The sequence below is a fragment of the Episyrphus balteatus genome, chromosome 3, assembly GCF_945859705.1.
Source record: "Episyrphus balteatus chromosome 3, idEpiBalt1.1, whole genome shotgun sequence".
Classification (NCBI taxonomy): domain Eukaryota; kingdom Metazoa; phylum Arthropoda; class Insecta; order Diptera; family Syrphidae; genus Episyrphus; species Episyrphus balteatus.
The window spans coordinates 41,682,095-41,705,848 of record NC_079136.1 but is presented as its reverse complement, the minus strand read 5'-3'; the positions used below and the strand labels follow the sequence as shown (position 1 = coordinate 41,705,848).

Genomic DNA, 23,754 nt, shown 5'->3' with positions numbered 1-23,754 from the left:
CATCAACTAACATTTCCAGGAACTCTAAGGACGAACCCATCGAAACTCAATTGAAACACCTGATAGAAAGATTTCTGGTTGTTTTTTTTTTTTTATAATTTTTCAAAAATGCTGGTTTACTATTTTTAAGAAAATATAAAAAAATTTAAACACTAAATTTCGAAAAATTTCATCAATTCTTTTTCAAAATATTGATTTTCAAAAATAATTTTTTTTAATCCAAAAATGTGTTTTTTGAAAAATTTGGTAAAGTTTTAATATTACGGTTTCACTATCCCTTTCATACTAAAATTTTTTAAAAATATAAACTATGGCCAGGTACCAAAAAAATTTCAAAATTAAAAATTTGACAAATTGGAAGAGACGCTTTGAGTTTTGCGAAAGATCTTACATTGACGGCTTTGAGAAAAATATGTAAACTCTAATATAGAAAATTTAGATGTTTCTCAAACAGTTTTTGTCTGAAATATTTACAAAAGTAAACACTTAAATCTTAACATACAAAATACAATGCATGTATAATTATTTACTTTACAGCAGTAAATTAATTTTATTTTTTCTTTTACAGGTGGCCAACTCAAAACGAAAAACGGTCAAAAATATGTTTTAAATGGAAAACCTGAAAGAATGACACGATCATTTGCCATCCTGTCAGGGTGTGTTTTGCTTCTAGCAATATTGATTGCAATATTGATCACGTATTTCATTACGGCAAGTGCTTATAGCTCAAAAGGGTAAGTATTCAAATTTAGAGAATGATAAAATAAAGAAAGTGTGAAAGTGTTGTATTTTCACTTAATCAAGACTACCTCATTTATAAAAATGTCAAACCCCCCACAGAGTTTGGTTAACACAACTTAATTAGCTTATACCCTTTGAACAAACTTATCACCTACTTCAACTGGGCCTTAGTCAAACTCATTAATTGTGTCCTTTGTAAAGGAACTCTCCTAATTTTTAACCAACATCAATCCTTTTTTGGCTGCGTTTTACAATTTTCTAGGACCAAGCCTTTACCTCAAAAAAGGATATCCTTTATGCACAAAAAAACAAAACACCAAAAACCATGATACAACGCAAAGTTTGCATGACTCATTCGATTATAATGCTCATATACATAAGTCTGCCAACAATTAAGAAGGATTAGGAAATTGGAATTATATCCTGAGGCGTGGTCGCCACTCGCTGGTCGACCGACTCTATGCATTGTTAAAAATTTTATTTTACATTTTGGAAAGAAAGTTGACCTACATTGAAAAAAATGTAAACCAGTATAGTTTCCGGATGGACTCGGTTTGACCCGGTTGTGTGTTTTTTTTTTTTGGCAAGCAAATTTAATTTCATTTGAACTCTGCCAAAAGGATATTTTGTAGATACTAAACGTTCATTGACCACCACCATCCAGGGTGTGGTAATGGCACGTGAAAGTTCTGTGCTTAAAGAGTTTAATCTAGCAAGAGTAATATTGAACATGATAGAGGTGTCAGTTGAAACTGAGTAGGAAATTGATGATTTAATTTGAGTGGAAGCAATCATTGTTGGCACAGATAATTTTTTTACCCTTTTCTTGGTGTTATTTTGTTGGGAAATGCTCTATTAGTATTTTATGAAGGTCGAACAGTTGAATCGATAAGGGATTATAAATTGACCTATGGGAGGATTTTTGTAAGTAACAAAGAAATGATTTATTCATTAATGGAAGTATTTTTTTGGGGACACTCTTTTTTAATTTGGCAGTGGCCTAGAAGACATCGAAATTACTTTAAAATAAAATCACAGCAAAAACATTACTGTTAAAAAAAGAGCCAAGTTCTCCCATGTTGAAATTATGCTGGCACAAAAAGTACTGGAATGTAAAAGTAGTATACCAAGTTGGCTCTTTTTTTAACAGTAATGTTTTTGTTGTGATTTCACGACTTTTTGCAAGGTTTTGTTGTAGAACTTAAAACCTCTATAATTGATGAAAATTCAGAGAAAATGGGCGGTTACCACGCCCCTTGTCTAAAATTCTCAAATTTTAAATGTTTTCTTTTGTATAAACGACCAGGTCTAACATGCTACCAAATTTCAAGATTCTACAATAGTTAAAAATGCTCTATAATATTTGATGAAAATTCAGCAAAAGTGGGCGGTTGCCACGCCCTCTGAGTAAATTCTCAGATTTAAATTTTGTTCCTTTTTATAAACTACCAGCTCTACTATTCTATCAAATTTCAAGATTCTACGATAACCAGAAGTGCTCTAAAATATTTGATGAAAACTCAGCAGAAATGGGCGGTTGCCACGCCCTTATCCAAAATTCTCAAATTTTAAATTTTTTTCTTGGTATAACTTACTAGCTCTACCACTCTACGAAGTTTCAAGATTCTACGATAATCAGAAGTGGTCTACAATATTTGATGTAAATAAGGCGAAAATGGGCGGTTACCACGCCCCCTGAATTGAAAATCTTAAATTTTCGATTTTTTCCTCTGTATGCACCTCAAGACCCATCACTGTACCAAATTACAAGTTTCTACGATAACGGGAAGTTCTCCATAATTTTGATGATCTGTCAGTGAGTGAGTGAATCAGTCAGTCAGTCAGTTACGGTTTTTGCGATTTTTGAGGCCCTATATCTCAGAAACTACTCATCGTAAGTAGAATGATAGAAATTTCTAACATCTTTGGTATGGAAGTTAGAGGGGGTTGAACATGGCCTGAGTTGTTTCCTGTAAATTAGGGTGTACTGCCAAAGTTGCTAGAGAGCTTGGCTTGGCACTACCGTGCCCCTTGATTAAAATTGTGGATAGGCTTGGTTGTTGACATTTGGTCATATAAAAAACCAGCTGTAAACATTGCAAATACCGAAAACTACAGCCTTTCGAAGGCTTGCGAAATAATTATTGCGTTCATCATTTAAATATGGTTTAGGCTCACTCGAAATATGGGCTCTCGTAGCAGTACTTTGAAGTCATATCTACCATTCGTCACATTAGTATTCAGAAAAAGTAAAATGCATCTTTACCTCAAACGTACTTTCTAACTTTTTTAACTACCCTAGAATAAACTCTCCATAGCTAAATTTTGGTAAATCACGTAGGCCGCGAGTTGCTTAGGTTTAATTCCAAAACATTTCAGTAAGATTACGGTCAGTTCGATAAAATCATGGGGGCGTATTAATAGTTGTTGTTTTTAACTTAAACTGGGGTTTTGAATGTTAACCAATTAGGATAAACTAAAAAGCATAGATTTCTGGAGTTAGTCAAATCAAGAATCTCAACATTTAAAACTAAAATCACGAATTGAGCCAGAAAATCACGGAACGCAAACGCAGCGCAGAAATAAAAATCATGGACTGATCATGCCCAGTAAAATCATGGGTCTTCTTTGTTAAATTACTGCTCCAATGACTCGGATTTCTCCAATTAAATCATGAATGATTCAGAAAAAAATAACAGTTTTACTCCCGAAAATCAAAAATTTTTCATCACGGGTTGCTTCGTTTTAATTTCGGTTTAACTGTTAAAACTGATAAAACCACGAGTTGCATAGGTAAAATCTTAAGTTTTTCCTGTAAAATCACAGGTTGCTCCAATAAAATCACGGATTACTTCGCTAAAAATCACCGGTTTCTCAATTCGGTAAAATCATAACTTGCTTCGATTTAATCACAGATCTCTTCATTAGAATCATGGATCACTTTGGGAAATTTGTCTTTGTTCTTGTAAAAATCACGGATCTTGATAAATCACGTATTGCAAGAAAAATCACGTATCGCTCCGTTAAATTAAAGGTTTTCAAAAGTCGCATCTGTTAAACCACGTATCTGCCACTAAAATCAATGATAGCTTCAGTAAGGTCACTAATCTAGCTGCTAAATCACGTATGTCTCCTTGAAAAACCACAGTCGCACTGGTTAAATCAATGATATTTTCAAAAAAAAATGTTAAATATCAGATTTTTCTAATAAATCAATCACCGCTTAGACTAAATGGTGGTTTTCCACTATAAAATTCGATAAATCAAAGCTGTCTCCGGTAAGATCACGTTCTTTCCAAATTTTACTGGTAACAATAGATTCGATGTTTCACATTGTAGGATTAGCTTCTCTAGTCTTTTTCACTTAAAAATTCTTAAGGAACGTTGACAAAAATTTGTACGTTAAAAAATAGTTTGTTACGTAAAATAATTTTTATTTTGGTAGTGTAATTTTTTTGGAACATTTTTTAATCACTGTTAAAAATCACAGTTTCAAATCAAAGTCAAAATTATACCTGTGATTGAAAAATCACGATTTAGATCATCCCTGATTTGTATGCCTTGATTTAAGTCTTGATTCGGATTTTGTCTTACTTTTTCTCTGAGATGAGAGAATTCCTTCATATTTTTGGCAAAAAACAATCGTCAACAACAAAATGAGTACTACCAAATTTAACCGCACTGTCTTTGTATACAGAAACGACAAGGTTAGGTTACTGGACTTTATTTCAAGAATAAAATAGTTCTAATGTCAGGTCAAGGCAGTCTTATAGAGATGTCATCATTTAAGCTTCTGTTGACAATCCTACTGCATTCAATAAAGTAATAGTGTTTATTGTTATTATAACGCCACACAAAACTCAGAATATTTCTTTTCTAAACGATTTTGTATTATTTTACCAATATTTCCCTTTTATTGTCGCTTAAATTCTTATTTTTCTAATTGATTTATTTGGCATTTATCCAACAGCTGCTTAAATGGTCACAGTGCATCGAATTACAACAATCATCATGGCGGTGGTGAAAACTTTAGCGCCACGATTGCAAGTGCAAGTACTTTTGGAATGCCATCATCATCGCGGTCACCAGGAACAAATGCCGCAGTCGCTGAGGGACATGACCCATATTCCAATGAATCCAATAAACAAAATGATGATAATCCTATCGATCGAAAGTTACAATTGTATGAAGGATGGACACCAGAAATATACAAGTAAGTGTCAGATATAAATAAATTAAAAAAAAAAAAACTTTTTCAAACTAAAGAATGTCAACTGCCCTTAAAGTTGTTATTGTTTTGTTGTTGTTGTTGTTGTGAATTTCTCAACAATGTCAACTGTCAACATCAATCACACATCATCAACATAGAAAATGACTTTCCATAACTTTTATTTTTATTTTTTTGAAGTGCATAACTTTAATAGTTTGGGAGGTAAAGTTCTGTCCTGTAAAAGGGTGTTTTTTTAAGAAATAAAAAACTTGTACAACAAGTATCAAAACACCCTGTTAAAATAATGTTAGATTTAAAAAAAATTGGTTAAAATATTTCGATGCTCATCAATCAATTAAGAATATAAAAATAGCATAAATAAATTAGGGGTGAAAGGGTGTTTTTTTCTATTCAACTGAATTTATATTGTTTTCAAAATAGTATTTTTTGTAACATTTATCACTTGCAACACTATCTCATTGACTATTCTATTATTCTACATGTCTGCTGTGATTTGGGAATAAAACATTTTGTTGGAGCTATTTAATTGCAATATCTGGAGATGACATCATTCCTTTTAACTTCTTGCAGTCTTTCTGGTTTGCAGAATTCAAAAACAAGAAAAAAAAAGGTTGTTTACACGTCGCTACCTCATTGGCCTGGTTTCTTTGCGCAAAGTGAACTCATACAATTTTGTGTGTGACTGACATAAAGAAGTTTGCCTCGTTTTGCATTGTTGCAGAGTAGAAACCTGCAACAAGATGACGATGAGTTTTAGCTTTGTCATTGTTATGTTTTAAATTAGCTGGAAACCTTAAGATATTTGTATGACTTATTTTAGGATTGTCTTGAAATTGAAACTCTTCAAGCCCCTTATTATAATAGACTCTACGACTCCAGAAAAACTACTTGTTCCCTAAGAGCATATAAATTATTATTGTTATGGGTTTTAAACATTCCATACTCATTCTGAATGTCTCTTTGAACCCCCACTAATGTGAGCCATGATGAAGAAAATTTATGACACTTTTTATACTTCTCGATAGAAAATATATTATGTAGCTCTGGAATATTTGAATTTGAATTCTCGACTTCATTCAATTCGATTGGAAAAATCAATAATAACTTTTTTTTTTCTTTCTTTAAAGAATGATTTGTTTATGAGTTCAACTAATTTGGACAATGGACAAAGGCATTTTAGTTTTTTTTTTTTTCTTTAACTGATTGACTTTGATGGTAGCGTTTTTTTAAATTGGATTGTTTGTTTAGTTTGTTGCAATAATAAATTGATAGCCCAATTTTTTTTTTATGACACCTTGTTAAATATCAATGAAGCTAAAGTATAGACAGTTAATTGAGGAACAATATTTGAGTTGTGTTTATTTAAGGGTTGTGTGTTTGTCTTTAATGTTTCGGGCACTCACAATTTCTAATCAATACAAAGACCAAATGTCATCTTCATCGTCATCAGTATTCAGCAATAAAAGAGAGCAGACATAAGATCAATAGACGAGCAGTATACAGAAACTGAGTTACTTAAAAGCAAAGCACGCAAAGCCAATACTTCTGGGTACTGGTTTTTTTTTTTATGGCAAAATTTTCTTTGTTCAAGCTTCATTCAATAAATAAGCGGAGTCATGTTTCATAAAAATTTTTGGTAGCCAACCCTACGAATACTGAAGAATCAAGACCTTTCTATATGTTTTCTTTTGACATTTAATTTGAATCGACTATTAAAGCTTTGATTCAATATATGTTTCCTAAAAGAATATTGATAAATGTTCAAAAACCAATAATTTGAATAATTAAAAATTTAATTAATTTGAATATTATTCGCTACTGGGCTTTGTTCCACGAATTAACATAAAATATAGATTTTATCAATAAAATTAAGATAATAATTTATCAAAAGTTAATCTGTATTAACTCGATTTTAATCGCCTTAAATATGATTAGTTTTGAGGATTTTAATAACTCATCCCAAACACTTTATTATAGCTTAAAGGTATAGTATATTTATGTTGATCTGTTTTTTTTTTCTTTTTTTTTAAGCATTACGTTGGTTTAGAAAACATAATAGCTCAGATCAAAAAAAGAAAACCTATTGCCTGAAGTTATATCATCTGTTTCGTCTGTTTGATTAATTACCTCGTCTTAAAAATTTCGTAATAATATTTGATTTGATTTGATTTTAATATGTTTTCGTCCAGTGAAAATTAAAAAAATTTTGAATATTATAAAAAAAAATGAAATTAAATATAAAATACCAAGGGTAATCGCTTTAAGCAAATCGTGTCTCCCCTGATTTTGTTGTAGTTATGTTTTTCTTGATTAAGTTATTAATTTTTTTAACTTGCTTTATGAAATGAAATTGAATCAGTGATCGTTAAATGAAAAGTTTTTTTTTTTTAATTGTCAGTCCAATAAAGGGTCCAATAAAAAATACCTACAAAGTTACTGCCATCCGATGATAAAGTTAATTTATAAGAGTTTCTTTATCCAATATTTTCAATAACACTGGTCGGTAAAAATAAATAAAAAAGTCGGGAGCAAGGACTCTGTTAGGTGATTTTAGTCAACTTGAGTGTGCTGAACTCAAAACTGTTTACAGATTTATTCTATCACGTCTAGTTTTTGAGCTCTAATCATTACTATTTTAGCTATAAGGTCCCAAAAATTAATTTTAACTTTAATGTTTTTTCGCGTTTGAAATAAAAATATTATTTTTCCGTAATATTTTGCTACTTTTTCATTCGAATTAGGATTCGAAAACTGGAATTTACTTTAAATCTGCTTCAAAAAACCATAAGTTACCTTAACCACCAAGATTTTGAGATATCATACATTTCTGTACCAAATATCTTTTAGAAAAAAATAATTTTGAAAAAAAAAAAAAAATAAACATATTTAAGACTATGAAATATGGTCTTTGGAGATTGCATAAGTAGTTTTGCCAAAAAAAAATTAACGGCGATGAAATTCAACGCCAAAAGTACCAAAAAAACGCGTTTTTGATATTTCGAAAACTTGACGTGCCAGTGTAGTTTTGATTTCGGATTCGGAATCAGCACACAAAAATCCTTTAGCACAGTATGGTTTGGTTCAAGCTCCATTTTCGTTGTCGACCAGTGTAATCAGACTTCATTCATTATCATACCAAATTTTCAGCGATAGAAACTATTTATTAACGGCTAAAGTTTTCATATAAAAAAAATGTTACTCATACGCCACAGTGATCCACTTTTTTTCTTGCATGGCATTGAATCAAAACAAAAAAAAATCAAATGAGTTAGGTGGCATCTTCTCTATATCATATATACCTACATATTTTAGTTTTATAACTTGATATGCATGAGTATAATGAAGGGTTTGTGAGTAAAAAATTGTACAATGAATATTAAGACTATAAAAAGTCCTCAAAGACAGCATTATTTTAATGATGCTACATTACACTAGATTGTCGATGGCAGACTGTATCAGATATTAAGAAAACGGTTCTATTACAGGTACCTTTAGTGAAATGATTAAAAAAATAGCACAGAAAAACTACAGAAAACTTGTTGTTTTTTGTCAAAAGTCGATTGTACAATGTACCTTAAATTTTAAAAAAATATATATATATATATATTTTGGTTCGTTAACTCTGAGAAAAATCAGTGTTGATAAAAAATTGTATTTCTACACAAGATTTTAATATAAACCTATTTTGGCAATTTTTTTTTTTCAAATCTCCCAAAATTTATGTTAAACCATAAAATCTAAAAAAGTTAAAAGTTAGTTTGGCATCCAATATTTCGTCCGTAAACAACTTAAAAGTTTATTTGGATTGGATATGGATTTTTGGCATGAGGTATGTGTTTATAATCTTGAGCCACAAAAAAAAAATTGTTTTTTGTTTAACATTTGAATATGTCCAAAATATAAATCAAAAATGGTTATGGTCATTCAATATACACAACCTATTCATCAGTTGATTTTCGAATAACAAACATAATAAGTTCAGTTAAAAACTGTTTATGTATTATATGTATAGTTTTTAACTGAACCTACGAATTCGCGACCAGTTTTCGGGAATTTCGGGATTATTATAAACTACTTATTTGAAAAGTTCTTCTTATTTTTCTCATGTGACCTATATTTTGATAATCAATCAACAAAATTGATTATCCTTTCAAGACCATCAGAAAGTAATTAACGTCAACCTTGCCACACTAAGAACCAAAGATAATTACATAGAATCAGACTCCCCAGAGTAAATTCTTCAACGGCATTTTCTTCTGATTTATTATTCACTTGATTATGGGACATGATTGAAATACAATTACTATGCTTTAACGATATGCATTTAACCTGCACAAAACTGTCAGTCGTCATAAATTCTATACTCAACACCAGACAGATTGTGGCATTTAACGACAGCAATTTTGCTCTTTGATCACCTGCCACTTAAAGTCTCCCCTAAGTCCTCATTAGATGAGTAAATATTTTTCTTTTCGCTGCAACATTGCTTGTTTGCGAGCGATCATCAATTAAAAACTATCCGCAATATCATCTTCACATTGTGCATCGTCATCGTCAGTCTGGCGGCACGCTCAATCTCAATCATGATGACATAATATTCCCCCAAGTCTCTTTGAATAGAGAACTTTTCTATACAAACACGCAAAAATCAAATTCCTGACAAGAACTCAGAACACGAACGCGAACGAATCTAGGTTTCTTTCAAAATTCTAGCCATTATCCATGAATTAAAACCCTGGTGGCAGAATTAATAACCTAACTGCACGCAATTTTGTGTTGAAAAACTGCCTCCATTCAATTGCGACTTCACCAAGACCTATTAAATGATGGAGCTCAAGTCACCAGCAGATGTTCCAAGGAAGATTTCAATTTATACGACCCACCATGATCTCTTCCTGGTTGGTCAAAGCAACAACCATCAAAGACGTTTCAAGTGGCGATGCTTGATGAGCGCTTGCTCAACAATATGCGTGTTTCATGCTTAAATCGTCTTTATTGACTTTTGGTCTTAGAGAGAGGGGTCTATAGGCGGCTTTGAGTCTTCAAATAATAAAATCATTATTATTGCGTGCTACATGAATGAATCGATGGCACAGTGGCAGACTTCAAGAGTGTCCAAACCGCAAGCATCAGTAATTGCAACTTGTGGGCGCGAGTGGGTTACTGCCTGCGTTTTGTATGAATAGATGAAGCCTCAGGCGGAGCTTGTGTGCAGACCTACTTGCAAACGTCGTCATTTAATTGCTTCATCTCTGCTGAAGGCAATTGATTATGACGCCTATGAGGCATGTTTGCTTGGCATGGGTACCTACTTAGACTACTCTATGACTGTGCGTTGACTTGTGGTCGGTCTGCATGCATGCATCGTCAGTGCTGCGTTTATAAATGTCGCTTGTCCATTGCGGTTTAATTCTGATTTCATAGTGAAATGACGTAAACGTTTATGTATTTTGAATGCCCAGATCCGCAAAGATGTGGGTTACAGCTTTTGCTATAGTGAACACCCCATAAAGACATCTTGTCTAACGGGGTTAAAAGTATTTTAAAGTGTCCTAAAGTAGTTGAACTGAGTTGCTCGTTATAACAAGTGGCAATAACATTTTTTTTACTTGAAAACGGATAAATTGTCCGAATTTTGTCAAGGGTATTGAAAACAAATATAGAGCAAGACAAGAGTCTAATTTTAGTTATTATTTATTTTTGTATTTGAGATTAATATTTCAAATCCACTACTTAACCCTTTTTGAATTACTTGCTTACCTGCATAGTGCGCACAGACCGTAAATTATGCAAAGAACCATAAAGAATAATTGCTAGAGCAGACACAGTGGCAGGGTGCATAGCGATAGCAAAGTATGTTGTTGAAAAAAGAATTTGACTCTAGTTTGAACATTACATAAATCAATAAATTATAGTTCTGTTGGCGCCAAGGTTTTATTCTATGACATGAACAATCAAAGTTTAAATCTTTTACCATAGGATTTTAGTACATAACTTTGTGCCAAATTTAATGTTGGAGATTTTTTTTCAAGATTTATTATTTATTGATTGAATTCAATAAAATACTGCTATTCAAAGTAGAAAGGGAGTGCCATTGATTGATTACAATTAAATAAATAGAATATTTAACAGATGTCATGTCTTGTTTAAGTGAATAAGACTTCGAGTACAGTAACAGATCGATTAACTATGATTATGGTAAAAGTGATTATCAATATTTTCAAAAATCTAAACACTTTTTACTTAAAAATTAAAAATAAATCTTATCTCACTTTTTGAGAATTTTTAGTTTGAACACAGCTTATTTCTAATTTAGCGGTGTTAAACGTTAATTTTTCAAATAATTCTTTGGAAAATCACCAATATTTTGATGTGTAAATTTTACAAATTTCTCACTGCATTTAATCGAAAAACTTGGAGTTTCGTGATGAACAAGTAAACCAATTCTGAAAGCCCCTAAGGTGACCACCCTAGCCCTGAGAATCACAATGGATCCATCGAGATCCAAGTAGGATGATTCCACTTGTCGGATTATCACCCCGTTCAACCTAACCTAAGGTGGTCTTTCACCATATGGTGGTTTGCATAATTAAATAGGTCTTAATAACCTATTATTTCTCCGGTTATCGACTACATCTTAATATCTAGTCACGATATTGAAAACCTTTTTTGTATAGAAGATCTGCTTTCTTCTTAAAGCTATCTTCTACGTAGGTGTTGTAACGTTAAACTAAGTAAAGTGGTAGTAGTTGTATACAGAGAATCTGCACATTTATACTAAATTTAAGACTTTTGTGATACTACGTGAACCAAGTAATATCGTTTAACCATTTCGAGCTCTTCATAAATATGATGGAAATGTATTACAGTATTTGACAGATCATTTTGATTGTTTTGTGTCATCTTTTAAAATGAAGCAAGACAGTTTTCTTATCCTTTTAAAAATATTATAAGCTTTCTTTGACAATTTTTCGTCTATTCTTATTGCATTAAAAGAGTTTTTTTTTTCCACAAACAGTTAAATTTGTACTTGCCCCCTTTTTAATGCAAGTTCCTCAATTTCAATGGCTGCCTTTTAAAATATCAATGTTCCATTAGTTAATAAAAATTAATTTTGGGGATATTTCTTTTTTTGGTAAAATGAGCGGATAACAATCCATTTTGATAGTAATAAAATGATGAAAAGACAGAGTCAAGCATCAATTTGCATCGCTCTCGACATTACTTTTTATGCTCTTTCAATGTCAAGAAATGCTTATATATTATTATTGCTTGAATTATTTGATGTACATTGATTTCTTAATACTTCCAATCACCTTCTGGGAATACTTTATATACTTCTTAATTAACAATGATTTGCTAACTCATTTTAAATAGATTCTAAACAAAGTAAGATGAAATGTGAGACGAACCTATAGACACCCACTCTCGTTTTCTGTAATTTTGCAATGCAAATCATTAACACTACTTAGAGAAGTAGTATAAAGATTATTTTTGTTACACTTATTTGTTGGTGATAAGCAGTGCCTTGGTCGGCTTGATGAAAAGAATATTCCAATTTGATTGGTATTTCCAAATAAATAATACTTAGCATGCCACAATTTAGTCAAAGTATCTTGCGAAATAGTTTGTTAACACAAAATCATGAAACTGAAATTGTAATTTTAAATTTTTGTTCGAATATTTTCTTCGAATATTCAAACATTCTAATTAAGTGCGTTAAAATAAAATTATAAAAGTATTTTGTGAACCTTTATGGCACCTATTTTATTCTCCAACAATTTTAACTTTTAGAATAAGGGGTATCTAGTCTTATCAATTAAGCCCTTATGCCCAGTTTTACCCTAATCGAAACAATTCCCTTCTTTGTTCCTGATTAATTACCGAATACTTTTACTCGCACTTGTCGGCTTCGAATAACTAGACAACAAATAAATTGTCAACTTTGAGAATTTTCCACAAAATTCCAACTTGCAAGTCAAAGACTTGCCATTTTCGTATCTACACACAAAGCCAAAAACCGTGTCATGAGTTATTTGCCATTTAAAATTCTCACATTCCGCTTTTTCCCCAATCTCTCTCGAAAAATAGTATTTATTTCAAAAAAAACTATTTTAAGAATTTTACTCATCAATTCTATTCCTCATTATTGCTTATACCGAGTTCCAATGTGTTTGTGTGTTCATTCTGAGCAAGTGTTGTACTCAATCTTGGGAAGGAACATCGAACAATTACACTGCACTCACTGAGACTGGCATGATAATCCGTATAGCTTTGGTCGCCACTTCTGACAGACCGCGCCGCTGTGCATAGACAATGGAAGATATACGGTACATATGTTTTCTGTCGTACCCCCTGTGCATTCACTGGTGCCATCTGTTGGATTTGAAAAGCAAGCAATGAACGTCCATCAGATTTATTTTAATTTTGCCAGTTTGCTTGTCTACAATAATTCCATTTGGTGTTTGTGCATTTTTCAAGGCATAAAACAAACACTGAGTTTTTGACATATAGATTGTTTTGAAAACTGCACTTATTAATAACCCAGCATCTAACTAAAATGAAAATAGAAAATATAAAACCAACTTATCGAAAGGAAAAAGTCAGGGTCCCTCTGGTTCACCAAATATGCCAAATCGGCGTCATAGCAAAAATGGCGGTGCAGCGGATGTCTTGGACCTTGGGCGCCTGCCAAGGTGTATTGTTTAATTGATTTCTTAATTGCAAATGTGTGGCGTTTATTTGATGATTTTTTCTTTTACTACAACATGTTGATTATCTAATTGTGAACGGCATTTTATACATTTACATTGGAAATAAATCAAATGATGTTGGTTACAAGCTATTTTGAGAAAATGGAATTTTAAACGGAAAGTCGGAAGTTCAAATTCTGAATCGAAAAATGAAAATTATCAAAGAGGATACTGTAAATAGCCAAATGAATGGCACCTTTGATTTACTTGCTGAAATCGAAGGGTAAGATTAGATCAAATAAGTTAATATACATATTTTTACTTCATACGAAAAAAATGTAAAAGTACCTATCAAAAGTAACACTCGGAACGTTTTTGTCATACCCTCAGCAGTATTAAATTAAATACTTTTAATGTATTTTTTGTCTCCTTGTATAATAGAAAGGTACTGAAGATAAACAGATAAACATTTTGAGGAATTTATTTATATGATTTTGATATACCCAGCAGTTTGTACCACCCCCAAATTTTTTTTGCCATTCCATTTCACGGGTGAATATCGTAACCCTGATTTTTCGCACCCGTGGCCGGATTTTAGTTTTTATTAAGTATCTCGACTTCTGTTCATCCTATGTATGTAAAAGTTGGTTACATGTACAAAAAACGTAGACAATTAAATTTTGATTCTGTTATGTTATTTGTTAAAAATACCCCTTTTTTCCAAATGAAAAGATAAAAAAAATAAAAAAAATAGCACGTCTTGAATTTTCTCTTGATTTGCGGTGTTTTCACCCCCCCCCAATTCTTTCCCCAGGGTCCGGACCACCAAAATATTGTGTTTTCACCCGAACTACATATACAATACATACAAAGTTTTAGTTCGATACGATAATTGAAAGAGATAGATATTTTTAAGGTGAACAATCTTTTCTATGAAGGTTTTTTTCATAATTTTGATAAAAAAAGTGCACAAAAATTAAAAATTTTCTTTTTTTCGTTTTTTTTTTTTTTACTTTTTTGGCTTGTAACTTTTTTAATATTCAGAATATCGAAAAATTGTTCTTTACATAAGAGACGCGAAATTTAATTGTCTACGTTTTTTACATAACCAACTTTTACCTAGGATGAAGAGAGTTGAGAAGTTTAATAAAAACTAAAATTCAAGATGATGATCGTGAATTTCACGAGTGCAAAAAATCAGTACCTTATCATCGAATGAGCAAAATTTGGGGGTGGTACAAACTGCTGGGTAAAACTATAAATGCACTGGACTATTATTATTTGAAAATTACTTGCGTTGAAAAGTCACACCCGTAACACACATTTAAGGGGTAATAACATATTGTAAACCATGAAATCGAGCGTCATTTTCATCGGCGTATAAAACAAAGAAGAAATATTATTTTCTTTTGGTGTTTGTTTAGTTTAATTAAGTATATTAATAGGTAACAGAATAGGCTAATGTTAAATTTTGTAATGATGTGGAATTTTTTAAATGGCGGTGTAGTTCAGGATGATAGTAAAATCCTGTGCTCCCATCGGGCGACCAACTAACTCCTACAGTTTTTAACCGATTGGGCTGAAATTTTGTGTGGAGCTTAAAAATACTATTCTCTAGTGAAGTACGTAGGATTTTTTTGAAATATTAGTTTTTAAAGAAATGGCATTAGTTTGAAAAAATTATTTCATTCCAAAAACAAAATTCGTTGAAAAAAAGACTATAAAGTTGTTAAATTTTAATATTTCACTAGAGAATAGTACTTTTAAGTTCCACACAAAATTTCAGCCCAATCGGTTAAAAACTGTAGGAGTAAGTTGGTCGCCCGATGGGAGCACAGGATTTTACTATCATCCTGAACTACACCGCCATTTAAAAAATTTCACATCATTACAAAATTTAACTTTAGCCTATTCTGTTACCTATTAATATACTTAATTAAACTAAACAAACACCAAAAGAAAATAATATTTCTTCTTTGTTTTATACGCTAATGAAAATGACTCTCGATTTCGTGGTTTACAAGGTGTTATTACCCCTTAAATTGGATATTGAAATTAAGTAAATTATGTTTTCAATTCTTAATACTTGTTCATGTTAAATAACTTATTAGTTAAATTGTCACACCCGTAACAATGGAAACTGAAGAAGAGTGTTTGGATAGTTTATCTGGGTCAACACAATTCATATAAAAATTATTTATGAAGAATGATTTGAAAAAGAATTTAAAACATTTTAGTAATTTATTTAAAAACAAACGGTGCCAAAAAAAAAAGAACAAGTGTGACCATCATCACTTGGAAACTGACGATACTTACTAAAGTATTTGCAATGTTTGAAGATTAAAAAAAAAAACATTTTAGTCGCTTAATACAGATTTTGGATAAACAAAGTATGCAGTTTCAATACATTTATTTTGTACTACAAAACGTATAAGGTGACGAGATGACGGTAATTATGCTGATTTTTGGTGAAATAATTCTCAAACATCGAATTTCATGGTTTCGACTTTTAAACGTCAATATCAATCTTGTTTCTATCACTTTTTGTTAAGAAAATAGCTTTTTGGCCTTTTTCTAAATATTTTATTCGAAAAATAAAAACAAAACAAATACTTGCAAGTGTAATTTGTTTTTATTTTATGAACAAAACAAAAAATGAGTAGCAGTAGCTGTTGTAAAATAAAACAGGGCTATTGTCACATGCTAGGAAGTAAGATCATTTTTTAATGTATTATCATTTCAGAACATTTTTTAATGTATTACAGCTGGACCATAGAAAAAATTTGTGCAGAAACAGAAACGAAAGGGAGTATTTACAAGCGTTAGTACTAAATTGACCGAGTTTAAGTTAATTTTATAAACGATGCTCTTCTATTGTCAATTCTTAAAACTGGGAGTGGAATTCACATTAAACAAAAAACCGTGATAGTAAAATATTAAAAAAAAAACCCACGCTCTTGTCCGTTTGCTTTCAGAAAACTTTTATGCAATATAAGATGTGAAATGGGTAATGTAATTTGAGAGATATGTTTTCTCAATGACAATTTTTACTAGACAAATAGGCAAATAAGTTGGAAAAACTTCCTTGAAACGACTTCGGGTCAATATCGCTTTCGCCTGCGTTAACGTTGAGTAATAATTTATATGCAGAAACGAACGTGTTACCTCTACAGTAAAGAACAAAAGTCACGTCTAACTGGTCAGTGGTCATGTATAGAATCGGCCCTCTATAGTGACGATACAGTAGAGGAACATCGTGACTTCATAAGCGGGTGACGAACGCAAATAAGTTAGTATCTCACACCTCAGTAAAATAAACGTGGGAAATATTGTTGTTGCCAACTTAAAAGTTCTCTTTATTCTCAGCGTAACTGGTTTACGTATTTTACTGTTTTTTTTTTTTTTTTTTCTTGATCAAAATGTGTTGTGTAAATAATGCATCTTTAAACTAGATCTAGTTTATAGAGAATAAAGGTTATACGCATAATTAATCATTGTTTTAAAATAATCAAAAAAGTTGAATGCAAATTCACTTAAACAAAAAACTTGTATTTTTTTCTTGGTCAGCCAATACCTGAATTACTAAATAAACTAAATAAACAAAAATTAAAATCAAAATGCAAACGTTGAGAAGAATTGTTCTATTTTAAAAATTATTATGAACAAAATTAGATTTGTGGAAAATGTAAACACGAAAAGAATGAAAAAGATACTCATAAAATAAACAGAAAAAGTGATGTTATACTGCACAATACTTTCAAGGCATGATGGGTGGGCGATGGATGAATGTATATAATTTTTTGTTTTTCATTTGAATTTTGAGGTAGCAAGTTACTTAAACTTCATACACTTTTAAAGCACTGGAAAATGCAGTAGAGAAGAGTATTGAATGTTATTTTGTTTAGGGAAATTGTATGGAAATGTCGATCAAAGTTTTCTTGTATTTATTTATTTTTCTTCACAGTAAGATAAATTGGATTTTTTTTTGTTTAAAGAGGGCATTGCACAATAACAGATGATTTTCAATAAACATTTTTTTTTTTTTTCATTTCAGAATTCTTATTGAGCCAAATTTAAGTACTTCCACAAGTAATGGAACTGTGTCAGTTTTAATATCACGTGACTACAGTGTAAAAGGTTTGCAGCCCATAGTTTTTGATGTCAATAATATAACAATTCTCGAGGCACGAGTTGTACGAAGTCTACCAGATGACAATGACTTGGATTTCGAGAGTGATTATGGAGAAAATAATACAACATTTGTCATTAAAGTTCAAAAAGATGTGGAAGCAGAGAAGAATTTAAAATTGGTTGTCTATTTGGATTTTGTTAGTGAAATAACAAGTACATTGCAGGGAATTTATAAGACAAGTTATATCAATTCGGAAACATTGGAAACAGAGTAAGTTCTTACTACACTACAGTTTTTTTTTAAATAGAGTCAGAAACATGTGTATTGTCATAAAATTATATTTTGACTTGGGTATGAGTTTAAAATTGTTGTTTTTGATGATTTTAGAGTTTGTTACTACAGTGTTTAAAAATGTTTTGATGTTATTGTTTTTTGAAACAGAAAAAAAATAGAAAACAAAAAAGTACGTATACACCAGAGTGAACAAAAAAAGCTAGATTCTCAAAAATAAAGGCAACGTCAATACAAAAAGGTGAAAATGGGTGAAAATTATGAAAGTTTATTGCACACATAACCTGCGTTTCTATTCTGAGAATATATTAACCCCATTTTGTATAGTTTTATGTGTCGAAAATATCGATTTTTCGCAAATAACTTTCAAACGATGAAAAGTATTCTATGGAAAATATTAACATATAAAAATACTCTACAGTAAAAATTCTTCACTTTTCATCCTCCGAGTGATCTTTTAGAAAATATCGCAATTAAAAAAAAAAAAACTTCGTAAATATCAGTTTTTTGCGTATAGCTCATAAACCGTCAATGTTCCTCTAAATACTTGTTTGCAAAGTTTTAACATGATCTAATTTCTTACAAATAAATATATATTTATATGTATTTTATTTTTATGACATCGAACGTTTTTGAAATATGAATTAAAAACCAAAATAATAGAAAGTCAAAAATAACAGTTTTTTGCTTTGCATTTAACTACTCAAGCTATCAAAGTATTTTCTTATAGATTTAAATATAGGTAGCTAAGCTAAAAAAAATGTTAGGACACTTTTTTTCCATACGATCGACCAGTTAAGAAACAACACTGTCACTTAGCAAAAACACACGAAAAAAGTGCGTAAGGTAATTGAAATAAACATTTGAGAATACCAGAATAAAATTAATGAATAAATTTGTGTTTTTATTCTTAGATCTTATTTCGTTTACCTGTGTGTGTGTATTCTTATTCATAAAGTTCCAAAGATAGTGTCTGAAGACAAAAGATATGAATATGATATAACTTTACAACAGCGTGATATGTCTTTTAAATATTTCATTTTAATTTTTCAAACTTTACCTTTGAGTTAACACAAAGTGAATGTAACTTTCATATCTCATCACTCTTTTTTTATTTTATAGTCTCATGGATCGCACAAGTGAAATAAGAAAGTCTTTCGAGAATTGGCATAATTTTAATTTTCAAAAGAGAAATAAAGCCATTTTTCAACATTTGGCTTTATTTCTCTTTCACGTCAATTTATTTTCAGAAAAAAAAAAAACAAATATGCCTCGTTTCGGTTTATTAAAGCGAAATAATACCATTATGATTTTTATATCATTCCAACTTTTTTATGTAAAATTTGTCTTACTTCAGTTTGCCAACGAAAAAAAGTAGAACTCAAACTTCAAATATAAACAAATGTATAAAGTGATATTTTAATAATTGAAATTTGTGATAACCGATATGAGTTCTTACCAGGGTGAAGGGGAAAAAAATTTCACAGATTCGAATCTCCTTAATTTGCACAACTCAAACGCCATTAAACAAAACTAAACAAAATTAAAGATATTCGAATCTGAGAAATTTTTCCCGCTTCACCTTGGTAAGAACTCATATCGGTTATCACAAATTTCAATTATTAAACTTTTACTTTATACATTTGTTTATATTTTGCCACGATGCAATTTCGAATAACCAATAAATTTTGCAAACTTTGCTCTTGTTTTCAACAGCTTGTAACCGTACCTGACATTGGAGTTGGTTCTACGAAAAAAAAAAATCGTGAGAACAATATCGATTCTATTATTTCGTCAGCTGTAGTCTCTAATAGTCTCTAAAGATATATTTATGCAAGAAAAAAATACGTTGGACATAAGTCTCAGGAAGGTGGGACATAATTCCCGAATTGGATTCGGGACTTAGACCCAGTAAAGTTGGACATTAGTCCCGAAAAAAAATTCGGGACTTATGTCCCCGCGTTTATTTCTGATACATAAAATGTAGAAAATGTTGACAAAATCAGTGTATTTCTTGACTATTTTAAAATTTTTACTGAGAGCTCTTTGAGAATTTTTTTTTTGTATTTTGTACATGATTTTCAAAAAACGACCGAAATGGCTATTTTAATATGTTTTATTGAAGAATTAAACGATTTATAAAAAATATCGATAAAACCACTAGGTAGTTTTTAGGATTTTAAGCGACTGAGGATTTTGCATTTTTTGTGCAACCCGTGGTGTAGCTTAGTCATATCTCATATAGACTATCATAACAGAAGTTCTAGGTTCAAATCAAGCCTCCACCTTCCAGACACTTTGTCATAAGGTATTGCATCATTCCAGAAATTGAAAAGTTTCCAAAATCATAGGCATCAACAAGTGCATAAAATTACATTTAATAAGCTTCAATTTTGGACAGCAAAAAAATTTACTATTCTTATGTTATTCCGCTAACTTCAGTCTTACGAGTATTTTGAATAACAAAAAAAAAAACTGTTGTTGCTAATAAAACAAAGTTTATACAGTTTTAAAGCCTGAGCTACATCAAAACACAAAGTCAAAATATTTTATATCCTTTCCATAAGGTAGTTCTTCGATTACATAGTTCCTGTCATTTTGCGAAAAAAAGCTCTTTTGACAAACAATTGAAATTTCAAATACAGTCGATTCCATATAAGTCGTACTTAATTTAGGTCAAATTTTCCTCTAACTCAAATTTTTTTACCGTTTTTAATGAAACCGACTGCAGCAAAAAGATTAAATAGATAAATGTTTATTTTTTCGTACTTTTTTTACTTTGTGTTTTGATGTAGTTCAGGCTTTAAAGCTACAAATTGCTAATCAAAACTATTATTTTTAATCATTCAGGTTTTTTCCGCTAACACTAGACTTTCTTTAACGGAAAACTAAATAACTCGAAAACCAATGAGAGATTCAATTTTTTCATGTAGTTTTACGAAATCTTTTTCTAAATTTAGTTTTCCTTATGTCGATAAAACTCTATCTCGATTTGACCAAAAGCCATAGCTTAAGCTCAAATTGTATTATCATTAAAACTGTCTATTTGTTTATTAGAAAATTCAATACCTATGAAAAAAAACTATCCATGAACTGTATTTATTTATTTGTTTTTTTTTTTTCTAGATGGATGATAAGTACCCAATTCTCCCCAATCGATGCACGCCGAGGTTTCCCATGCTTCGATCGTCCCGATAAAAAAGCCAACTTCTCAATAAGCATCATTCACGAGCAATCTAAAACAACAGCTCTTTCTAATATGCCTTCCAAACGTATCACGTAAGTTCTATAATATAACCTTTCCTCAAAAAGGACTTCTTCTTCAAATCCAATTTAATTTAATTCTAGAAAATACCGTCCCGGATATGTTAAAGAAGATTTCGAAATCACTCCCAAAATGCCAACCTACTTAGTTGCATTTATCGTGTCAAATCTAGTTAAAGCCAATTACTCTAACTCCGATCGAAGTGCAAAAACTCAAATTGAATTCTATACCCGTTCCGAAGGCACTGACATGACAACGTACGCCTACGATGTTACTCGCAAGATTCTACCCTTCTTTGAGTCTTATTTTGGCATTGAATATAAACTTCCTAAAATTGACATGGTCTCGGTGCCAGATTTTGGATTTGGTGCTATGGAAAATTGGGGTCTAATTACATTTAGGTAAGACAGAAACCATAAATTGATAACCCTCATTATTTGACATTGCACCGACACCCTCAAAAGTTTGAAAGGGTCACATTGACTTGTGGTAATTATTACTGCTTGTTAAGTGACATTTAATAACATGAGGGTTGGGAAAGAGTGCATCTCCAAAAGTCAATTAAGACATAAAATGTCAAAACTGATTATGGTAAGAATCTAATCAAATTTTATTTGTGTCTTGCAGAGATTCATCACTTTTGGTCCCAGAAGATCAAGAGAAGACTTCGTCAGCAGAACACACTGAATATGTGGCAAGTATTATCTCTCACGAATTGGCTCATCAATGGTTTGGTAACTTGGTCACTCCAAAATGGTGGGATGACTTGTGGCTTAAGGAAGGCTTTGCCACTTACATGAGCTACATTGCCACCGATTCTATCCACTCCGAATGGAAAATCATGGACACTTTCACAGTCTTCGAGTTCCAACAATCTATGGACAAAGACTCCGATAACAGCTCACATCCGATAACCTTCGATGTCGAATCGATTAATGACATTCGTCGCATCTTCGATCCCATTTCCTACTCCAAAAGCACAATTCTCCTGCGTATGTTGAACTCTATCGTCGGCCATGATGCCTTCCGGGATGCTACCAGAGAATTTCTGAAAACCTTTCAGTACAAGAATGCCAATCGTAACGACTTGTGGAGCTTCATGACATTTCAAGCTCATGCCAAACGCACTCTGCCACTTGATATCCACATCAAGGACATCATGAATACGTGGATCAGTCAGGCGGGATATCCTGTAGTGACAGTGAAACGAAATGAGACAAAACTAGTCATCACTCAGCAACGGTATATGTTGCCGCAGAAAAATGACACCGATGACACTCGCTGGTACATTCCGATAACATTTGAGACCGACGAATCAAAGAAGGGTGATGACATCCCAACACATTACATGCTTCCCGATGACAAAGAGATCGTGATCGACGATGTATTCAGTGATTCGAACAGTTCTGACATTGTCGTCTATCTGAATTTAAATCGTCAAGGGTATTATCGGGTGAATTATGATTACGAGTCGTGGATTGTGTTGAAGAAGAAATTCAGTACTTTGCCGAGTATTACAAGGGCACAGCTGTTGGATGATTCATTTCATTTGGCACAAGCTGAGTATTTGACTTATGACATACCGTTGACATTTTTATTGGAGATGTATACAGCGGTTGAGGATGAATTGTTGTGGGCTTCATCACAGCACGGCTTGAATTATATGATATTTATGTTGCATAGGGAACCGGCTTATGAGACTTTTAGGGTAAGAATTTTTGATTAGATATCCATTCGATTTCTAATTAATATGATTTATAGGCTTTTATGAGATTCATTGTGCGTCCAGCTTTTGATCATTATGGATTGAATGAACCCAGTGATGCTACACATACACAATTAATGCATCGGGCGAGAGTTGCACGAATGGCATGCAAATTCAATTATGACAGATGTACAACTGCTGCTCAATTGAAATATAGGGAATGGATGACGAATAAAACAAATATGTAAGTTTTTTGAATGATGATTTTCTTAATATTTTAGAACCAAGAAAAAAAACCTTAAAAAAATAAATGTCTTTTGAAAATCGAAACGAGTTTAGTCCAAGAAATTAAGGAATTATAACGTAAATTGGGGTTAATTGCTTTAGCAAAATCTTTTAAGAAAATCTTTTTAAAAGGAGAATGGGCAAGTTTGTATGTAATGTGTACGTTGCGCGGCCAGGAATGAATTTGTTATTTTTTGATGTAATTAAGGTTTACATATATTGTGGAGAAGTTTTATCCTTGTGACGCATTTTTGCATATAACACTTTATGCAGATTGTCTCAAAGTTGTATCTTATGTGTGTATTTTAAGTGCAAAATAAGATACTCTCTCATTTTCCCTAAATCTGAAGACCTTTATCTTGAATATCCAACCACTAGAACCCAAACTATAAGCATTTTAAAACAACAGTT

The 23,754-nt window shown here is 31.5% G+C and overlaps 1 protein-coding gene across 4 annotated transcripts in view; it reads left to right on the top strand.

Moving 5' to 3' along the window:
- The window catches only part of LOC129915519 (aminopeptidase N), a 119,591-nt gene that overhangs the window by 89,950 nt on the left and 5,887 nt on the right, over positions 1 to 23,754 (top strand). For all 4 annotated transcript variants that reach the window (XM_055995091.1, XM_055995094.1, XM_055995092.1 and 1 more), the window contains 7 exons: positions 569 to 734; positions 4,712 to 4,954; positions 17,720 to 18,067; positions 21,215 to 21,367; positions 21,437 to 21,754; positions 21,981 to 23,061; positions 23,115 to 23,302. In XM_055995091.1, the coding sequence (XP_055851066.1) occupies positions 569 to 734; positions 4,712 to 4,954; positions 17,720 to 18,067; positions 21,215 to 21,367; positions 21,437 to 21,754; positions 21,981 to 23,061; positions 23,115 to 23,302 (2,497 nt within the window). The remainder of the gene's footprint in view (positions 1 to 568; positions 735 to 4,711; positions 4,955 to 17,719; positions 18,068 to 21,214; positions 21,368 to 21,436; positions 21,755 to 21,980; positions 23,062 to 23,114; positions 23,303 to 23,754) is intronic.